Below are 21,966 nucleotides of genomic sequence, written 5' to 3' on the forward strand. Positions count from 1 at the left end.
ACTGCAGATACAGTAGCCCTGACACTGCTGGGATGCCCCCAAATTAAAAAAAATTCTCAGCATAAGTTCTAACATCTCTAGTGGCAGTCTTCTTTTCTGTGGTTATGTGCCAACGTGAAGGAAGGTATATTTAAAAAGCATCTCATCAGAAAATGGGGCAATGAAATGAACAAAAACTTTCTCAAAGAAGAAATCTAAATGGCAAAAAGACACATGAAAAAATGCTCTTCATCACTAATCATCAGGGAGATGTAGATCAAAACAATAAGATATCATCTCACACCACAGAGACTGACACACATCCAAAAGAACAAGAGCAACCTGTGTTGGCATGGATGTGGGGGAGAAAGGGATTTCCTTCACTGCTGGTGGGAATGCTGACTGGTTCAGCCTTTTTGGAAAACAATATAGAAGTTTCTCAAAAAACTAGAAATTGAGCTCCCATTTGACCCAGTAATACCACTTCTGGGAATATACTTAAGATATGCAAAAATACAGTAGAAATGACACCTGCACCTGTATGTTCATTGCATCACTTTTCACGATAGCCAGAATCTGGAAAAAAACCCAAGTTCCCAAGAACAGATGATTGGTTAAAGAAACTTTGGTACATGTACACAAATGGAATACTATGCAGCTGTTAGCGAAGGTGAAATAATAAAATTTGCATATAGTGGATGGTCATGGAGAGTATCATGCTAAGTGAAATGAGTCAGAGAGAGAGATAGACATAGAATGACTGCACGCATTTGTGGAATATAAAGTAACATAATAGGAGACTAACGCCTAAGTATAGGAGAGATAAGGGCCAGGATTGCTCCATGACTTGGAAGCTGGCCTCACATGCTGGGGTTGGGGGGAAAGGCAGCTGGAATAGATAAGGGCCACTAAGTAAATGATAGTTGGAGGGCTCGTTCGGGATGAGGGATGCATGCTGAAAGCAGGCAATAGACCAAACATGATGACAGCTTAGTGTCTGTAATGCAAATCATAACACCCAAAAGGATAGAGAGAAAGAGTAAGAGGGAATGTACCTGCCACAGAGGCAAAAGTTGTTGGGGGGTGGCAGGAGGAATACTGGGAACATTGATGGTGGAAAATGGGCACTAGTAGAGGAATGGGTACTTGATCATTGTATGACTGAAACGTTATCTTGAAAGTTTGTAAGTCTGTAACTGTATCTCATGGTGATTCGTTAAAAATGTATGTTCTGAATTAAGAGGTTAGCTTTACGATGGTTGACAGAGAAACTCCCTTCAGCAGAAATTGGCACTTTCAACATACTATACAGAAAGGCATTTTCTCTTATTAGGCTTTGTAGCTTCCATGGTACTGGTTTGACTTAGTTTTAGAAGGAGCATTGTGCCCATCTTACGTTATAAACATTTTGTCATCTCACACATTGATTGCTACTGAATTACTTTACTGGGTACTACTGTCCTTACCCCTAATAAAGAAATATTTCCTGGTTGGAGGCTTAAAAATAGCACCAGGTGGGGCTGGAGCAATAGTATAGTGGGTAGGGCATTTGCCTTGCAAGCGGCTGACCCAAGTTCGATTCCGAGCATCCCATTTGGTCTCCCAAGCACCGCCAGGAGTAATTTCTGAGTGCAGAGCCAGGAGTAACCCCTGTGCATCGTTGGGTGTGACCCAAAAAGCAAAAAAAAGCACCAGGAAGACCAAATTGTTAAAGCTGGGCTGTTAGTAATTATTATTGGTTCACATTACTGTTAGGAAAAATGAGGGCCTTACAAAGACCTGGTCTATGTGAAAATAAAGGCTGCCTAGGAGGAAGCTTTTGTTAGACATACTGTATTTAAATATTTGCTTTGCAATTCAGAGTGAGTTAGTATTTTGTTTTGCTCAGCTTTCATTTCCTATCTGTCAAAGAGTGAGAATAATAGCCTGTTAATTATAGACTGTTAGAAGGATGAAATAAATTAGTTATAAATGCCAAAGTATATTTGACACTCTCAAAAATTTAATATATGTTGATTTGTTGATGTATTATTTCTTCTGAACTATTAATTACCTACTATGTTGCTGAGTTGTTTTCATTTCTCTCTGTTGTGGTAGATAATGATAATCACAGTCACTCTCTACAAAATATTTTCTAATTACAAAAAAAATGCTCCTCAGCTGAATGGACAGTATGAGATGCAGCCATTGGAGATATGAAAGAGATTCTCACACATTCTGGAAGCCAGTCCATCTAAATGCTGTACTCGTGACATCTCAGGGTAGAAAACTTCTCAACTAACTACAGATAGCCATGGAATAGATTTGCTTTTCAGCAAAAGACATAACAAGGTACTCCTAATAGCAACAAGTTTTAGACAAGTTTCTTCTTAGGAAGGGATTCAAAGAAAACACTTTGAATATAGTATAGTATATAGATATCTTCCCCCACCTTTCCAATATCTCTGCCTCCCACATAGCAAGTAGTGAGTTGGATCAGTTTCATAGGAAGATTAGCAATGCTGAAAGTCAAAGCTCATCTGCTTAGGTATCAAAGACAATAGCTACTCTGGGGCATGCATATAAGCACTGGCATGGTGAAGGGACAGATACTAGTAGGCCTAACTACCTTAGAGGCAGAGGAAAAAATATCTTTAGCTGCTGTAAGGAATATATCAGGGAACAATGTACTCAACATTTGATATTTGGGTGGGGAAAGATTTTATAAAAGTCAGGTAGTTCTGGAACAGAGGCAGGTAAGGTTATAATCTTATTTCTTATTCTGGAAAGTTAACATACACAAGGAAGAACCTGGACCAGACTTCAAGCAAAGACTTATTTTGTGCAAAAAAGACCAAATACCTCCTGACATTAGAAATCGATGCATGACTTACAGAGATGCTGAGAAATAGCATTGCATTTTATAGTGATACTTAGAGATATCGATATGCCAAAGAACAGTAACAAGTCTCACAATGGAGACATTACTGGTGTCTGCTCAAGCATATCGATGAACAAAGGGACAACAGTTCAGTGCAGTGTTATTTAGAGATAAAACCATCATTTATAACTTACTGAGTGCTCATTTGTGGTTAAGGCATGGGATTATGTACTTCCCATAAATTGTCATCATATACACAATAGCCATGTGAAATGGGTATCATCATGCCCATTTTATAAGGCAGAAAACTGAGTCTGGGAAGTTTTATCAAGCAACTTAAAAACACACAACTGGTAAATGGTGGAATGCAAACTAATGCTGCTTGCTACTTCAGGGATCTATAGTCTTTTATAAACACTTACGTGGGAGTCTTAGTAGCTTCCTGTTCTGAGGTTCTCCAATGTCCACTGATGCCGTAATAGCGAGGGGCATGAGCCTTCTCAGTTTGAGGTCCCAAATGGCCCCTTATTGGAGGTGAGGAATTGCTGCAACGTAAAGCACAAGATTCTTGTTCTGCTGGGAGGCCTGGGGAGGCATGCCTTGAGACTTCCAGGTGTCCAAAACTCAGGGGTGGTGGTTGTTCCTGAACTTCCTCAGGATTATGGGCACAGGAACCTGCAGTTTCAGAATTGAAATACTGAGGTGGCAGCTCTTCTCCCTCCTCCTCCTCTTCTGCCACTTCCTCCTCTTGCTCTTCTTCCTGCTCATCCTCTACCATTTCTTCCTCCTCCTCCACTTCTATCTTCTCTTGTGGGTGCTGTTGTTGTTGTTGTTGTTGTTGCTGCTGCTGCTGCTGCTGCTGCTGCTGCTGCTGCTGCTGCTGCTTCTGTTGCTGCTGCTGTTGGGCTGCACGGAAAAGCCTGTACTTCTCCCAATTTGGAGGAGGAGGGCGAGGGGGAGGAAAGGCCTTCTTTTTCGTTCCCTGAGGCCCTGGTTGCTTTTCATCAACTTTGGTAAAAAGTTCTCTCTGACGCTGAGCCCAGGCATGAGAACTCAGGGGATCCAAGCTGATTTGGCTCTCAGAGAAGGCACGGCTGCGCAATGGTCGAGGAATGGGGGTCACTGAATTCCCCTCCTCATAAACGGAAGTTCCTTCAGTTCTTGTTGAGGAGTTCTTGAAGTCTTCGTGGAGGTCAAGAGAAGAAACTGCTCTGCAGCCTGACAAGTCTAGTGCAAGGCAAGGATGGAAGGGGGTTGCCCATAAAAAGTTAGCCTTGGAATGAGCCATTTCCCTGCAAAACAGTGAATGAGGGTTTTATAAAACAAGGAACAATTGCAGATGGTTGCATATTTTTAATCACATCATTTATGGAAAATTTAAAATGTCCACAAAACAGCATATGTAGTAAAAGTAATAATGATAATAATATGAAGCAGTGATAGTTCATCCTTACTGTGTATGTATGTAAAGCCAAGCATCATTTTAAACATTGTCCATACTTTAATCATTTAATCCTTACAATTGCTCTAGGAGGTTGATTTATTATTGTCCTGAATTACAGTATGGAAACTGAGGCATGTGCCAGTTTCTAAAAAATGGGTTCTGAAAAAAGTAAGCTATAATGTTAGAATTTAAGCCTAAGCAGCTTAACTCTAAAGTCCATATGTCGCAGTCAGAGAGAATGTACTATATACTGGGAGTACAACTCTGGTTATCTAGTTTCAATGTAGTTTTTGGTTATTTTTAATTATATTCAGATAATCTTATAATTCATATCATGTTCCCACCTACACAAATTATTTCTGGGTAATCTATGCTTCATGAACTTTATAAATAAATAAATTATACCCTTCTCATTTGTATGCCCCTTCTGCCTCCCTAGATGCAACAGTTAATACAAATTTGACATGTATACTGTCTGTCCATTATCTTTTAACTATAGACAAAAATACCATGCAGGACAGTCACAAATAGCTGCTGGTTTGTATTTTAAATATCTCCTTATGAAGGAGAGACAGCAAAAAGGGAATGCCCTGCCACATAGGCGGGGTGGGGTTGGGGGGAAGGGGTGGGAGTGGTGGGAGGGATATTGGGATCATTGGTGATGGAGAATGGGCACTGGTGAAGGGATGGGTACTCAATCATTGTATGACTGAATGTAAGCACAGAAGTTTGTAAGTCTGTAACTGGACCCCATGATGATTCATTAAAAAAACATTAAAAAATTAAATTAAATAAATAACTATCTCCTTATGAGAAAAATGAAAGGTTAAAATATTTTTCCTGATCATCAAAATTTTCACTTGTACCACTTGTCATCCTGTTGCTCATCAATTTCTTCAGGTGGGTGCCAGTAACGTCTCCATTTGTCCCTGTCATGTGCTAGTATAGCCCAATGGTGTCTCTTGCTCCAGGAACACAAAGAGACTCAAATTGTTTGTTCAGGGTCTTGATGAAGAAGTGTGACCATCTCGTAGGTGGGCAGCCACGCGTTCTTTTGACGTCCCGTGGAATCAAGTCGGTAACAGCTCTAGTCCAGCGGTTGTCTCCAAATCGCATTACATGTCCAGCCAATATGAATTTTGATGCCTTGGCAAAAGAGAGAGCATCCCTGATTCTTGATCATTGACAGAGGTTGGAACTCTGGATTCCTTCTCTCACTTGATTGAATAGTGACAGTCTAAGCATAGCTCTTTCGATTCCTCTTTGGGAGACCTGAATAGCGTTCTTATCCTGTTTTCATAGGTCCCAGGTCTCTAAGACATATGCTAGTGCAGGAAGAATGGTGGAGTTGAAAAGATGTGCCTGGAGTCAGAGGTTCTTCGTCTTCTTAACAACTTCTTTGACGCTCTTGAAGGTGTTCCACACTGCTCTCTCCCTCCTGCGTAGCTCAGGTGCCAGGTCGTTCGTCATGTTGCATTCTTGACCTAGGTACACATAACTGTTGCATACGAAGATGTTCGTTCCATTGAGAGCAAATAGAATGTCAGGCATTAGTCCATTTCTCATGAACTTGTCTTCGTGAGATTCAGCTGTAGTCCACACTCATGGTCAAAGTTGGCCAGCATTCGTGCCACTTGGCTAATGTTTGGTGTTATTAGGATGATGTCATCAGCAAAGCGGAGGTAGTGTAGTTGCCGACCGTCTATCTTCACTCCCATTCCTTCTCATTCCAGTTGTCACATGGCATTCTCGAGGGTGGCACTGAAGAGTTTCGGTGAAATGGTGTTGCCCTGCCAAACCCCTCTCAGTACGTTGATGATCACTTCTCTGTAGAATGGTGAGACCCTGGTGGTGAATCCATAATACAATTCACAGAGGGTCCTGATGTACCGAGTTTTAACACCCTGTTTGGCTAGAGCTTCAATGACTGCTTCAGTTTCAACAGAATCAGAGGAGTTCTCTAATTCAATGAACCTTACATAGAGTGACATCTTGAACTCTCACGAAACCTCAATGAGCTTGGTCATTGTATATACACATCAACCATATATATATGGTTGATCGTCCTGAATCCTTTTCAGAACCCGGCTTGCTCACATGGTTGTCCTTCGTCTAGTGTTCTGTGAACCCTATTCAGGATGACTCGAGTGAGTAACTTTTAGATGACAGGCAACAGGCAGATCGGGTGATAGTTGCCGATGTTGTGAATGTCTCCCTTCTTGCACAACAGTATGATCCTGATGGTTTTCCATTGGAACAGAACCTTACATTCATACAGGTAGCATGTGAAGAGCCGAGCCAGTGTATTGACGAGTAGTGGTGGCAGATTCTTCAGGTATTCGGGTCTGATCTTGTCTGGACCTGGTGCTGTATACTTCTTTACCGACAAAATGGCCTGTCAGATTTCTGAAGGGAGAATGCTGGGAACAACATATCCATCCTGCAGAATTTGGTATGTGGGCAGGTGGATGTGGCTATCAAAGAGATCTGAGTAGAATTCGTGGATAACCTTTTCCATTGTCCTTCTGGAAGATGTCATAGATCCATCAGGATGTTGGAGGGCAGTCATCTTGGTCTTGTAGTTGGCGAAGGACAGGTGGGCACTGTGAATACTTTTTCTAGCTTCTGCTGCTTTGGCCAACACTGCTGCTCTTCTCTCTTTTAGGTCTTCCTTTAGCGCTTCTCTGAACAGATTTGTGAGCTCTGACGTTAGCTTGTGATTGCTTGAGGCTCCCGCCAAACCACGTTAGCAAATAAGCTTGAGAGTTTCTAAAGACAGGCTCTTTTTTGGCTTTCTCTCTCGTTGTTCCTTGCACAATCGTGGAGGTGTTGAACCTGTCGATCATATTCCTTGTTGATGTTATCAACGAGGAGGACATCTTCCCATATTGTTGCAATAGTGCCAAAGAGCTCTAGTTGGTGTTTGTCCTGGGAGTTCTCTTCTTAAACTTTGCAGCCTTTCTCCCCGCTCTGAGAAGTAGAATTTAGCATGAAGGAGATGATGGTCTGATCCTGTTTAGAATTTTGGGACAACAGCAACATAGGTCAGGCAAAACCCTTGATTGAATATAATGTGGTCAGTTTTGTTGTGGAACTGTCCACCAGGAGACTCCCATAACCAAAGTTTAGATTCAGCCTTCTGGAACTCCGAATTACCATGGATGGTCTTGGTCAACATGATGAATTCAGACAGTCTCTCACCCTGTTCGTTCCATTCTAGGTTGTGGGTCCCGTTGTGGAGTTCTTCAGACAATCTTTTCGGTCCAATCTTGGCATTAAAATCACGACAATGACCTTGTAGAAGGTGTGGTCTTCTTTGTAGAACTTTTCCAGCTCCATGTAGAACTTCTCAATTTCTTTTTCATTGTAGTTGGATGTTGGTGCCTAGATGACGAAAATAGGAACTGCTGGCAATGAGCCACATCTATTCAAACATAAGCATCCGAATCGGCTTGTTAGGCATTCAAACGAATCACTGCTCATGGCCAAGTTCATGTTGATGAGGACACCAACATTACCAACGCCTCTAGTGCCACATGTTTCGAGGAACAATTCTTCTCCAGTTTCAAAAATGGCATGACGTGATCAATGCCTTCGCATCTCGGTCAATCCAATGACGTCTTACTTGATCTTCTGCACTTGCAGGTCCTTGATGGATGCTTCTGATGCCAGCGCACGTGCATTAAAAGTGCAGACAGTCATTTTAGTCCTTCTTCGTTTTGGCAGCCTAGTTCGGCCTTGAGATTTTATCAGCCTCTCCTTGCTCGTCCTTCTCAACGCTGCTGTATTGGGGGCTCTTCCAGGGTCAGGGGAATGAAGCCCATTTTTGTTACTGTTTTTGGCATATTGAATATACCATGGGTAGCTTGCCAGGCTCTGCTGTGTGGGTAGCATGTAGGGAAGTGGCCCCCATCCTACTCCTCACTTATCTACAATAGCTGCCCTCCCTCCCTACTCCTCACTTATCTCCTGTAGATAGTCTCTCCCTACTCCTCACTTATCTACTGTGGCTGGCTTCCTCCCTATTCCTCACTAATTTACTGTCAAAACTTAAAAAAATTAATTGGGATTTTGTGGTTTACAATGCTATTAATAGTTTCTCATGCACATAATTACAACACCACACCCATCATCAGTGTATCCCCTACCTCTTTCAAGCACCCCAAATACACTCCTTCTCACTCCTGGCACCCTATTTCAATTGTGTGGATCACTTCTTCCCATATGCAACCTTTGTATCTTTGTTGGCATTTTGCACTGTATCTTTAAGTCTAAAGGGGAAAATTTCTTATTTGACGAAATAATAGCTGAAAAAATTCCCAAAGTGAGATGGCTACAGATACCCAGCAATAGTAAACTCAAAAACCCTCAAACAGAATAAAAATGGACAGATGCACATCACTACACACTGTAATTTAAATGGCTATAGTCAAAGAGAGGATGTAATCAAAATCCTAAAAGCAGCAGTAGATAGGAGTCACATATAAGTGAAACTACACAGCAATCACAGCCGACTTATCAAATGAAACTCTATAGGCCAGAGGAGTATGATAGGACATATTCAAAGTCTTTAATGAAAAGACTTATAACCAAGAATACTCTACTCAACTAGATTAGCACTCAGATGTCTCAGGAGTGATAAAAAGAAAAAAAAGCTTTTTCGACAAGAAACCACTAAATGAATTCATGATCTCTAAACCAGCTCTGGAAGATTTAATAAATGATCTTCTATGAAAGGATAAAAACCCTCTCAGAAGAGTAAGACACTTTTAAAAACTGTGTACAAGGAGGAGATTGATATTGGAATCTCTGAGATTTACTTGCTTTAACTGAAGATTTACTTGCTTTAAAGTTAAAATGTAATATTAGAACTCTAGATATAAAATTGTGGGAACATCAAGAAAAATAGACTTAGAAAAAACAAACATGCAGAGACAAATGACCATTGTACAAAAGGCATTTATCAAAGTACAAATGGAGAAAATAAAGAGGAACAAAGACAAAATGCAAAATATGCCTAAATGGAAATACATTTTAATATATTTAAATGGAAATACATTTAAATAAAAATTTAAATGGAAATAAAAATAAATAATGAAATAAAATAAAATAAAATAAAATAAAAATTTAAATGGAAATACATTTAAATTAAAAAAATCCTGAAACATTTATGTCCTGAGCTAATGAATTAAAAGGTACAGCAAGTATCAGATACCTTAAGTGTTAGAACAGTTGCCTAGCATGTATGAGGTTCTTAGTTCAGTCCCTTACCACCTCTGTTGTTCCCTCCAAGCCCTAGAACCATAAGGGATAGCTCTGGAAGCATTTCAGCACCAGTGGGCATGAGCAGCACTTCATTACTGTCATGCCTACACAGCTGGGCTGAATACCACTGAGAGTGGACTCAGGCTCTCAGACTCTTAAGATAGTTTGCCTCTATAAAATTTATTTTAAGTAATAAATTTTAACAATGGTAAGAGTGGTTATATCTATCAGGAAACAAAAATATAACCTTTTCTGTTTATTGGAGGCCCATTTAGACCTCAATGTTAAACACAAATCATGATACAAAGGTTGAAAAACCATCACAAAAGGAAATGACTGCTTTTAAATGGCGGGATAAGTGACACATAAGAAAAAAATAGATTTCTCACTAAAAATGATAATAGGAGATAAGAACAAAAGTTATAGGCTTGCTTTCTCAAGCTTGTGTTTTCTGTTGAACACATGTTCTTCTTTCTCTCCCCTCACATCATTGTAAGTAAATTTTATATTTTATTATTTCAGAAAATCACATCAATAATATCATCATGACTTATAACAACTTTCACAAGTTTTCTTTTACTTAACTATTTTCTTATAATTCTACTTACCATTTTGTTGTAACAAGCAATATAAAATAAATTATTTTGTGCCTGCTAAGGGGGAAGTCTTGGGCGTCTAAATAAATTTCTTTGAATAAAAAAAAAATCTTGTGTATTCCTCAACATAGTCAAAGCTATTTACCACAAACCCACTGAAAATTGAAAACATACTCAATGGGGAAAAACTAAAATCCTTCCCCTTAAGGTCAGGCACAGACAAGGTTTCCCACTCTCACCACTTCTACTCATTATAGTAGTGGAAGTAATTGCCATAGCAATTAGGCAAGGGAAATATATCAAGGGAATCTAAATGAGAAAGAAGTCAAGATTTCACTATTTGCAGATGACATGTAACTATATTTAGAAAACCCTAAAGACTGTACAAAAAAGCTCCTATAAACAATAGATTTAAATAGTAGAGTGGTAGGAAGGCATACTTGATGCACAAAGATCCATGACTTTCCTATATGCAAATAATTAAATAGTAGAGAAAAATATTAAAAGAACAATAACATTCAAAATTCTGCCTCAGAAAATCAAGTAATTCTGAAGTGAAAGACTAGACAATTAAAATTAGAAAACACTACCTCAAGAAATGAAAGAGGACACAAAAAATAGAAACATCTCCTGATCATGGATTGGGAGGGTTAATTTTATCAAAATGGCAATATTCTCTAAAGCATTATACAGATTCAGTGCAGTGCCTATAAGGGAACAGATGAAATTTTTCAAAGAAATAAATCAAACTCTTCATAATTTTATATGGAACAATAACACCCATAAATAGCTAAAACAATTGTTGGGGAATGGAAGATAGGAGGCATCACTTTCAACTTCAAACTGTACTAGAAAGCAGTAGCAATTAAAAGAGCATGGTGCTAGAATAGACCTCAGATCAAGGGATAAAAATTGAAAATCCAGAGACAGACTCTCAAGTATACACTCAGTTAATCTATGATAAAAGAACAAAAATATGTGGAGCAAGAAAAGCCTCTTCAACAAGTGGTGCTGAGAAAACTGGTTGTCCACATGCAAAAAATGTATCCAGACCTCCTTATAATGACATACAGAAAAGTTAAAAAAAATTAAAAACCTAGATATCAGAACTGAATGTGTAATTTACATAGAGGAAAACATAGGCAGAGCTTTCCATGACATTAAAACATGGAAGCATCCTTAAGGATTAAATGCCAGTAACCAAGAAAGTATAAGCAAAGATAAATAAATGGGACAACATTAAACTAAGAAGCTTCTGCACCTCAAAGGAAACAAGGAGCAGGAAACAAAGACATCTCACAAACTGGGAGAAATTATTTGCCCACTACGAATCTGACAAAGGGTTAATATCCAAGATATATAAAGCATCGATAGAACTCTACGAAAAAAAAACACATCATCCAACCCTATCAAAAATGGGGAGAAGAGAACAGGCACTTCTTCAAAGGATAATGGACAGACATATGAAAATCTGATCTATGTCATTAATCATAAAGGAAAATGCTAATCAAAACAACACTGAGATTATCACCTCACACCATAAAGACTGGAATTCAGCAAAAAAATGAAAACCTAGGTTTGATTCCCAGAATTATATATAGTCACCTGAACTCTGCAGAAATGATCTCTATGAATACCCAGGTGTAAGCCCTGAGCACTTTCAGGTGTGTTCTGAAGCCCCTTTCTCATAACTCCCCAAAATGAGACTTGGGGCTGAGAGATAATACAGTGTGTAATGTTTTGCATCTGACTAACATGGGTTCAATCTCTGGCACTTTATATGCTCCCCCAGTACCACGAGGAGTGATCTCTAACACAGAACCAGGAGTAAGCTCTGAGCACTGCTGAGTGTGATCTAAAAACAAAGCAAAAATATAAAAAACACAATGAAAGTGAATAAACATTTCATGTTCATTTATTGGAAGAATTAGCATAGCTAAAAAGACCATCCTACTCAGTGTTGTACAGATGACGCAATATCTGTCAACAATCCAATGCTACTTTTAAATACATAGAACAAATATTTTGTATAGAACCACAAGACCCTTGAAGAGAAAACACTGTTTGGGGGAAAAAAAGAAGGTGGGGTGGGCATCATGTACCCCAATATTATACTATAAAGTCAGGACTGAAGCAACAATACAGCAGGCAGGACACTTTTCTTTCATGGGGCCAAGCCTCATTTGATCCCTGGCATCACATATGGTCTGTTGAACACTGCCAGGAGTGATCCCTGAGCAGAGAGCCAGTAAGCCCTAACCACCACTGGATGTGACCCCCAAACAAAACTGAAGTCATAGGAATCAGTTTGGTACTAGAATATGAACAGACACTGTACAAATGGAGTCAAATTTAGAGCCTCCAAACAAAACCTTAGGTAAAATTATAAAAAGTACCTTATGACAAAAAGCCAAGAAAATAAAATGAAGAAAGAAGATGCCTCAGCAGATGGTGCTGGGGAAACTGGATAGCCACATGAAAATGAATGACACTGTACCATTATCTCATGTCAAGCAGAAACATTAATTCAACATGGATTAAAAACAGATGTAAGAGTAAAGTAAACAGATAGTTTACAGAGAGTTTATCAAAGTAAACAGAGAAATTGTGATATTTATGATACTGGCTTCAGTGATATGGGCTTTTTACGATATTGGTAATTCAACTCCATTGGCATGATAAATAAAAGCAAAAATAAACACATGATATATTTAAAAAAACCTCTAGGGGCTAGAGCAATAGCACTGTGGGTAGGGCATTTGCCTTGCATGCGGCTGACCTGGGTTCGATTCAATTATCCCATATGGTCCCCTGAACACTGACAGGAGTGATTCCTGAGTGCAGAGCCAGGATTAACCCCTGTGCATCACCAGGTGTGACCCAAAAAGCAAAAAAAAAACCTTCTATAGTAAGAAATTACTATCATTAAAAACACATCCTGAAAATGGTGATAATTTTCTTTAATCTTTTCCAATTTTTATCCCTTTGGTTTCTTTTTTCGGTTTCCTTTTTTTTCCGCATGACTGTTGTAGCTAGAGCACCAAGACTATAGCAAAAATGGAGACAGTGAACACCCTTGCCTTGTACCTGATCTCACAGGCATATTTTAACATTTTCACTAGTGAGAATCATACTGGCTGTGATTTTGTTATAGAAGCCATTACTATTTTGAGGAAGGCTGCTTCCAACTTTATTTTTAGTTTTTTTAATCATGAATATAGATTAGATCTTGTCAAAAGCTTTCTCTGAATGAACTTATGTGATTTTACAGTTTTATTGATGCATGATTTTGTTAATTTATTACATATGGTAAACCATCCTTGCATCCCTGGAATGAATGTTTATATCACTTGCCTGGTGTATGATCTTTTTGATATATTTAATGAACTTAGTTCACTAAGATTTTGCTGAGAATACTTTGCATCAATGTTTATTAGGCAAATTGGTCTGCACAAACTCCCCCCTCTTGGACCATGTAAGCTCTTTCACTGGCCATGATCCAGAGACTCATAAATAAACATTGAAAGAGACTGACTAGTGGCAGAAATTATTCTGGATTCTCCACAAGGCTGAGTTGTCCCAGGGAGTTGGGTGAGCCCCACACACCTGCCCAAACAGAGCTCTGGCACCTGAAGACTCCACACTCACAATTACCTCCATACCTCTGGTTGTACTACACCGCTCGGATGAGACTCATCCAGAAATTTATTTGTTGAAAATCTCAAGTATGCAAGTTTTGTGACTGAAATCTCCAGTTTTCACAGGGTTGGTTATGGGTTACCTCCACCCATCTCTCTGTATTTCTAGAAGCCCAGCAGTCATGCTAACAAACCAACCCTGGTGCCATATCTTTTACTGGCCGTGATACAGAGACTCAGAAATAAATATTTATTATTATTTTTTATTTTTATTTTTTATTGAATCACCATGTGGAAATTTACAAAGCTTTCAGGCTTAAGTGTCAGTTACATGATGCGCGAACACCCATCCCTTCACCAGTGCACATATTCCACCACCAAGAACCACAGCAAACCTCCCCCCCACCCCCAGCCCCCCCACCCCACCTCTGTAGCTGATAATTTTCACTTTACTTTCTCTTTACTTTGATTACCTTCAATATTTCAACAAAGAACTCACTATTATTGTTTGGAGTTTCCCCCTTCCCCCAAAGTCGGACCTGCTGGAAAGGAAGCATTTGATAATTTGTTTTCCCTTGCTGAGAATGAAGAGATATAAGGTCGTGTGGCCACAATAGCAGTCACGAGGTTTTGGATTTCTGTATTTTAGTATTTTAGTAACTAAGTCCAGAGAAATTTCTGCCAGAAGTTGCATCATTGCTAGCTCGCACCTCTCTGCTACTTTATATTCCACATATGAGTGCAATCTTTCTATGTGTGTCTCTTTCTTTCTGACTCATTTCACTCAACATGATACTTTCCATGTTGATCCACTTATATGCAAATTTCATGGCTTCATCTTTTCTAACAGCTGCATAGTATTCCATTGTGTAGATGTACCAGCGTTTCTTTAACCAGTCATCAGAAATAAATCTTGAAAGAAATCAACACGTAGGAGAATTTGTCCTAGATCCTGCACAATACTTGAGTCATTTTGAGGCTATCCAAAGGGCAGTGGATGAGTCCTGCACCTGCCCAAACAGAGCCGAGGCAGCCAAAAACCTCCACATTCCACAATTACCTCCATGCTTCTGGCTGGACTCCACTCCTCAGATGAGCCTCATCGAGGAATTAATTTGTTGAAAAATTCAGGTATGCAAGATTTGTGTCTGAAATCTCCAGCTTTCACAGGGTCGGGGTGGACTACTTCCCTCATATCTCTGTATTTCTGGAAGCCTCAGCAGTAATAATATGCCCCAAAGTTGCTAATCAGTTAAGAGTTTAACTCCAGTTCTATCACCCCATTAAAATTTTGGACACCCTGGAACACATGTTCATGATTTTGGCCACACAACATCTCAAACTGTATAACACTGATAAACCAGAAATAGCATACCAGATTGGATGTTATGTAATGAAGAAGGTTAACAATATATAAACAGAAAGCTTAACCTGTAACAACATCTTAATAATCTTGTATAAAAGGGTGTAACAGCTCCATTGTGAGATACAACAATCTTCACTAACTTTCTTTTTTTTTTTTTTTTTTTTTTTTTTTGCTTTTTGGGTCACACCTGGCGATGCACAGGGGTTAGTCCTGGCTCTGCACTCAGGAATTACCCCTGGCCGTGCTCAGGGGACCATGTGGGATGCTGGGATTTGAACCTGGGTCGGTCGCGTGCAAGGCAAACGCCCTACCCGCTGTGCTATCTCTCCAGCCCCCACTAACTTTCTTTTAAGGAAACATTACTTGATCATTCTTTTAGCAAATTATTTATAACAAACAATGTAAAACAAATAATTGAGGGCCTGCTATGGAGACAGGCTCAAGGAATGGTTGGAAAAATTGGAAATAATGGTGGTTGTAAGGTGAAATTTTGGTGGGATTCATGTTGGAATATTGAATGTCTGTAACTAAACTAATTACATGATAAGTTATTTAAAAAGTGGTCTGAAAATTTCTTTTTTAGTAGTATCTCCATTTACTGTGGGTAGTAGTGAAATCTTGGCTTCATAAAAGCTGTTAAAAAGGATTACTGTTTCTTCAATATCTTGTAAGAACCTAAGCAGTATAGATAGTAAGACTTCTTTGAAGTTTTGATAGAAATCACCAGTAACTCCATCTAGACCAGTGCTTACATAGTACACTTTATAGTGTAAAAAAAGTCCCTAGAAACAACAAACTAATTCACTGAAGTGGCTGGCTACAAAATAAGCACATACAAATCTGTAGCATCCCTGTATGTAGATAGCACTATTGCACTGTGGTCCCGTTATTCATCAATTTGCTCGAGCGGGCACCAGTAACATTTCCATTGTAATACTTGTTGTTACGGTTTTTGGCACATCAAATATGCCACAGGTAGCTTGCCAGGCTCTGCTGTGTGGGCAGTATACTCTTAGTAGCTTTCTGGGCTCTCTGAGAGGGATGGGGTAATCGAACCAAGGTCAGCTGCGTGCAAGACAAATGCCCAACTGGCTGTGCTATAAATCCAGTCCAAATAATTAACCAGAAAAGTAAAAGATTGAAGAGTTTGCTTCATTTAAAATGATGTCTAAAAACATCAAGTGCCTAGGAATCAACCTAAGAAAAAGAGGTGAGAGATCTATACCATGAAAACAATAATCACTTATGAAAGAGACAGAAGACCTTGGGAAATGAAATATCCCATTTAATGGATTAGAGTAATTAATATCGTCAAAATGACCATTCTTTGACGAGTAAAGTCAGTCACAAAGAAAAAAACAGGTACAGAATTATCTCTCTCATATATGTGGGTTAAAGATAAAAGCAAGGCAGCAACAAAATATCCAAAATATCCAATAATGGAAGAACTTATCTACACAATTGAGTTGGTAGAGGGGTGTTTGAAAGGGAAGGGCATTGAGTCCTTTTGAGAGGGAGGTGGGTAGGTACACTTGGTGACGAGTATGGTATTTGAATTATGTATATAATAAACTATTGTTAACAACATTGTAAACCAAAGAATCTCAATCATTAAAAATATTAAAAGCAGAACACCCAAATAACCATCCTCTCTGGAGAATTATATAGATTCAATGCAATTTCCATTCAAATTCCAATGACATTTTAAGGACTTAGAAAACCACACAATAAAGTTTATATGGAATCATAATGTACCCCGAATAGCTAAAGTCATACTGAGAAATAAGAAATTTTGATGCATCTCAGGTTAGATAATGAGAATTATCTAACCTGAAACCATAGTAATTTTAAGAAGAACTGGAAAATGAGAGACTCCCTGTTAGATTGGAATTCCCAAAGATAAGTCCCCAGATCTATGGTCAATTAATTTTTAAAAAGGATATTGTACATTAAATAGAATAAAGAGAACCTCCTCAACAATTTCTTTAGGAAAACTAGATAAGAAAACTATGTGTAAAAGTGAAGATGGATCCATATATAACATCTTATATAAAAGTGAATTCAATGTGGATCCTTTGTTCCACCTTGAAATCAGACTACAACATATAAAATTCACTGGAGAAAATACAGGCAGAGTGCTCCAAGATTTGGACCTCAAAGTTATTTTCAATATTATCTCAATATTAATGGAAGCAGAAACAAAAATTAAACAAATGGGTCTACACCAAAGCAAAGCGTTTCCACATGGCAGAAAAAATATGAGCTAAAACTAAAAGACAACTAACAGAATGGGAGAATATATCTGCACTTAACAATCAGATAAAGGTCAAAAATGCAAAATATAGCTAGGTCATATGGAATCTTAACTACTAGCTTTTTGAGGAATGCCCATATTGTTCTCTAGAAAGGCTAGATAAGTCAGCATTCCTGGGCTGGAGTGATAGCACAGCGGATAGAGCATTTGCCTTGCATGTGTTCCCAGGTTCGATTCCCAGCATCCCATATGGTCCCCTGAGCACTGCCAGGAGTAATTCGAGTGCATGAGCCAGGATAACCCCTGTGAAATGCCGGGTGTGATACATAAAGCAAAAAAAAATGTCAGCATTCCCACCAACAACGAAGGAGATCCTTTTCTCCCTGTGTCTATGCCAGCACTGGTTGCTCTTTGAGCTGTGCCAGTCTCTGTGAGATGATATCTCATTTTTGTTTTGTTTTGTATCTCACTGATGACACTGGGAATATACCACAGGGCCCCCAAAACACAATGCAGAAATGCCATCTGCACTTCAATGTTTCATTATAAAACTATTCATAATAGCCAGAATCTTGAAGAAACTGAGAACAATCTTTGTTGGTGGGGATGTGGGTGAAAATGAACTCTGTTCACTGCTGTTGGAAATGTTGTCTAGTTCAACCTATATGGAAAACAGTATGGAGATTTTGCAGGAAAGTAAGAATCGAGCTGCCATATATCCCAGAGTGTGTATTTCTTAGTTTCTAACCTATTAAACAAAATTACTCACTCAAAAGGACATATGTACATTATTCTTTGTAGCAATTAGTATAACAGCTAGGTTATGGAATCAGCTCTTGTGTTCATTGATAGATTAATGGATAATGAATAGAGTTCTCTTGCCCGGGTGCCTGGCTGTCTTTCCCAGTGCCTCCTCGAAGGGGATGGGCTCCAGCTTCCCTCCCCATCCTGAGCAGAGCTCCCGGTGGCCTAATATATATATATATATATATATATATATACATACATATATATGTGTGTGTATGTACATATACATTCTGTACCATATATAACAGAATACTATGAAGCTGCAATGAATTATTCAATTAACTCAATTTGGATATAAATGGTAGATATGATGTTAAATGTAGTAAGTCAAAGGAAGAAAAATCCAGATCTGACTTACCTAAACTATAGAGAAAAATAAGATTAGGGAATACAAGGTTTCAAAGTGGGGATACTTAGATTATTTTGGACCCTATGTCATAGAAGTGAGATGGATAGAGAAGGAAAAAACATCAAATGAGAAAGTAATATGATGTAGACAGGTTTTAACAGGGGTAAGGTCTCAGGTACATTGTGAGCTAGAGGTAAGGTATAGGTACATATCTAAACCATAGTGCCAACAACACTGCAAGCAGGAGCCTTAAGCTTTAAAATGTGCCTATCTCACTAATCATCAGGGAAATGCAAATCAAAACGACAATGAGATATTACCTTACATTACAGGGACTGGCACAAAAAGAACAAGAGCAACCCTTGGTGGTGTGGATGTGGGGAGAAAGGGACTCTCTTTCATTGTTTGTGGGAATGCTGACATGCCCAGCCTTTTTGGAAAACAATATGGACATTACTAAAAAAACTAGGAATTGAGCTCCCATTTGACCCAGCAATATCACTTCTGAGATTATACCCTGAGGCCCCCAAAACACACAGCAGAAATGTCATCTGCACTTTGTTGTTAACTGCAGCACTATTTACAATATTCAGATTCTGGAAACAACCTGATATGAACAGATGACTGGATAAAGAAACTATGATACAACTACACGATGGAATACTATGCAGCTGTTAGAAAGAATGAAGTCATGAAATTTGCTTATAAATGGATTGACATGGATAGTATCATTCTGAGTGAAATGATGTAAGAAATGAAAAATAAACAACTTTATGATCCAAAAATTTCACTCCTAGGTATCTAATCCAAGAACACAGGAATAATAATAAAAGATATTTACATATGCCTATGTTCTTTGCAATGGAATTTACAATAACTAGTGTCTATAAATAGCCCAAGTGTTCATAGATAGATAAGTGGATCAATTAAAAATACATAGAATAGGACTGGGAATACAGCTCAGTGGTAGAACATTTTCCCTCAAGTGTGAGGTTCTGGATTCAGTCTCTGGTACCACAAAATAAAATAATATGTCATGATATATTTATACCTATGTATATCATGTAAAATAGATAAATAACCAACTACAAGACAAGATGAATTTGTTGTCTGTTATAACGTGGATAAAACTAAGGTTCCTATGCTAGGTTAGTAAGTCAGAAAGAAAAAGACAAATATTTAATGATCTCAGTCATATATGTTATATAAAGAAATAAAGCAAGATCAGAGTCAATGCTCTGGAATATGACCACAGAATTGAAGTTATCAAGTAAAGGGGCATTAAGAAGGAAAGACTGATAGCATCCAAAGACTGTGTTAGGTAGATATTAACACCATGATGACAGAGGCAGTAAGGTAACTTTGTATCTCTAAAAAATACAAATATGTGTATTTGGGGTTAACTAAAGTTACCTCAGTAAACAATAAGTTACAAATGAATAGGTCCAAATTAAATTCTAATTAGAATTCACATCAAGAATAATACATCATAATTCAATCATTATTGATTAATCATTTGTTTACAACATTATAGAACCTCAGGGATTTACTATTTACCTCTATATATTATATGCACCACAGACACCACTGAATCAACAAAACATTTTAACTATAGAATTTTTTTTATTACATTGTAAAATGAGCCAAGATATACTGCATACTTTGTTCAGATACAGCATACTTTGTACAAGGAAGAACTGAGCCACACACCTGAGTGTTAAGGAGCAGTTTAAAGGGAGGGGCTTTGAGGTTCTTGAAGGTAGAATTTTGGCACACTGGTTATGGGTGTGGTATTGCAATTATGTGCACAGGAAACCATCATTAATAGTATTATAAATTACAAAACCTCAATCAATTTAAAAATGTTTAAAAGGAATCATACTGTGTACAGCTTAAATTGGGAGGGTAAGCAAGTGATTAAGCATATTATAAAGCAATTATAATTAAAATGTTGCTAATTAATGTAAGAGAATGGAAGATCAGAAAGATTGCACATGATCTATTAAAGCATCATTTATAATTGACCTTCTCTAACAAGGAAATATGATTATTCAATAAATATTGTTCTGGTAATAGCATAGTGGTAGTTTTGAAGATGCAAAATGTATCATATGTCGTAGTAAATTCAATACTCAAAAATTAAGGATATATTCATTTTATTTGTGTATAGGTATAGACTTATAAGAAAAATCACGTCAAAATCTAAGGAATCATTTGTGGAGATAAATAAGATTCTTATCTAATAAAAACAAGCAAAGAAGTCAAAGTTAAATAAGCATAAACATCCTTCTTCAATGAAGCATGACCAAAGTCAAAGGACATGTCATTATTCTCAGAATATAAAGAGTTAAACCCTGTGAGCCATATCTGGTTTCCTGCTGTAGCTTGTGAGCAATCAGCATCATGCTAAGTACTACCTAGTGACAGGAAATTCCAGCAATCCAATTATATCATCAAACAAAATATTCATTCAATAGTCCTGCTGAAGATGGAGACTATTTCTTTTAAAAATAGTACACCTACTGCTAGACAACTTAAGTAAAACAGAAAAAATTTTCTTCATTCCCCTAATTTCTACTTTCTCATCTACTTAGCTCACATGAGTCAGAAATTCATACCACATATGTACTCTTTTCTCATTTGGACATTAGTCTACCTATAATTCCTTAAGATTAAAACAACTCCTTGTGTGCCAATTTTTCACATGGCAACTCCCCCTCAGAATGACAAATGCTATCGGACAAAAAGGCCTTTCTTGACTACATTATTTAAAATAAAGATGACTTATCCTTAATTATCCTTTATATATTTTATTCCTTTGCAGGGCACACACTCTTATCTACATACCTATTTTTACCCATATATTATGTGCTATATTCTCTCACTTAAAATATAAGCACCATAAGAACAGGGATTTTCAACTTTCAAAAGCATTTCATTCATCTGCTACCTAGAGCCCAGCACACAATAAGTCTTCAAAAGATATATGCTTAATAAACAAATTAATGCCCCAAATGAAAATAAAATAAGGCTAAGAGACTTTTAAAAATTAAACTAAAAGAAGTTAAACTAAAGATGAAGGGTAAAGAGCAAGATACAATGGCACTGTTATATTTTTGAGAACACATGAAAAAGATCTAACTACTCTGAGTTCTTGTATATCAAATGACATAAAATCAAAAGGATAGCTTTGGGGACATTAGCAGAGGAAAGTGGGCACCCTGGTCGTGGATGTGATGTAGAAATTTTGTATGTGTTAAACTATCATTAAATAGTATTATACATCACAGTACTTAAATAGAAAAAGTGAAAAAATTCTACAGGAAAAGTAAATGTATGCAAAAGTAGACCCAAAGTACAAGACTGATTAGCTGATGATAGAAATGGCAGGCAAAAATAAAGATAAGA

General features: G+C 37.9%; 1 protein-coding gene across 1 annotated transcript in view; it reads right to left on the bottom strand.

The window, feature by feature from the left end:
- SHROOM4 (shroom family member 4) overlaps window positions 1-21,966 on the bottom strand; it is a 348,365-nt gene that overhangs the window by 18,205 nt on the left and 308,194 nt on the right. The window contains exon 6 of the mRNA XM_055123334.1: window positions 3,262-4,131. Coding sequence (XP_054979309.1) covers window positions 3,262-4,131 — 870 coding nt within the window. The remainder of the gene's footprint in view (window positions 1-3,261; window positions 4,132-21,966) is intronic.

Source organism: Sorex araneus, chromosome X, assembly GCF_027595985.1.
Source record: "Sorex araneus isolate mSorAra2 chromosome X, mSorAra2.pri, whole genome shotgun sequence".
Taxonomy (NCBI): Eukaryota; Metazoa; Chordata; class Mammalia; order Eulipotyphla; family Soricidae; genus Sorex; species Sorex araneus.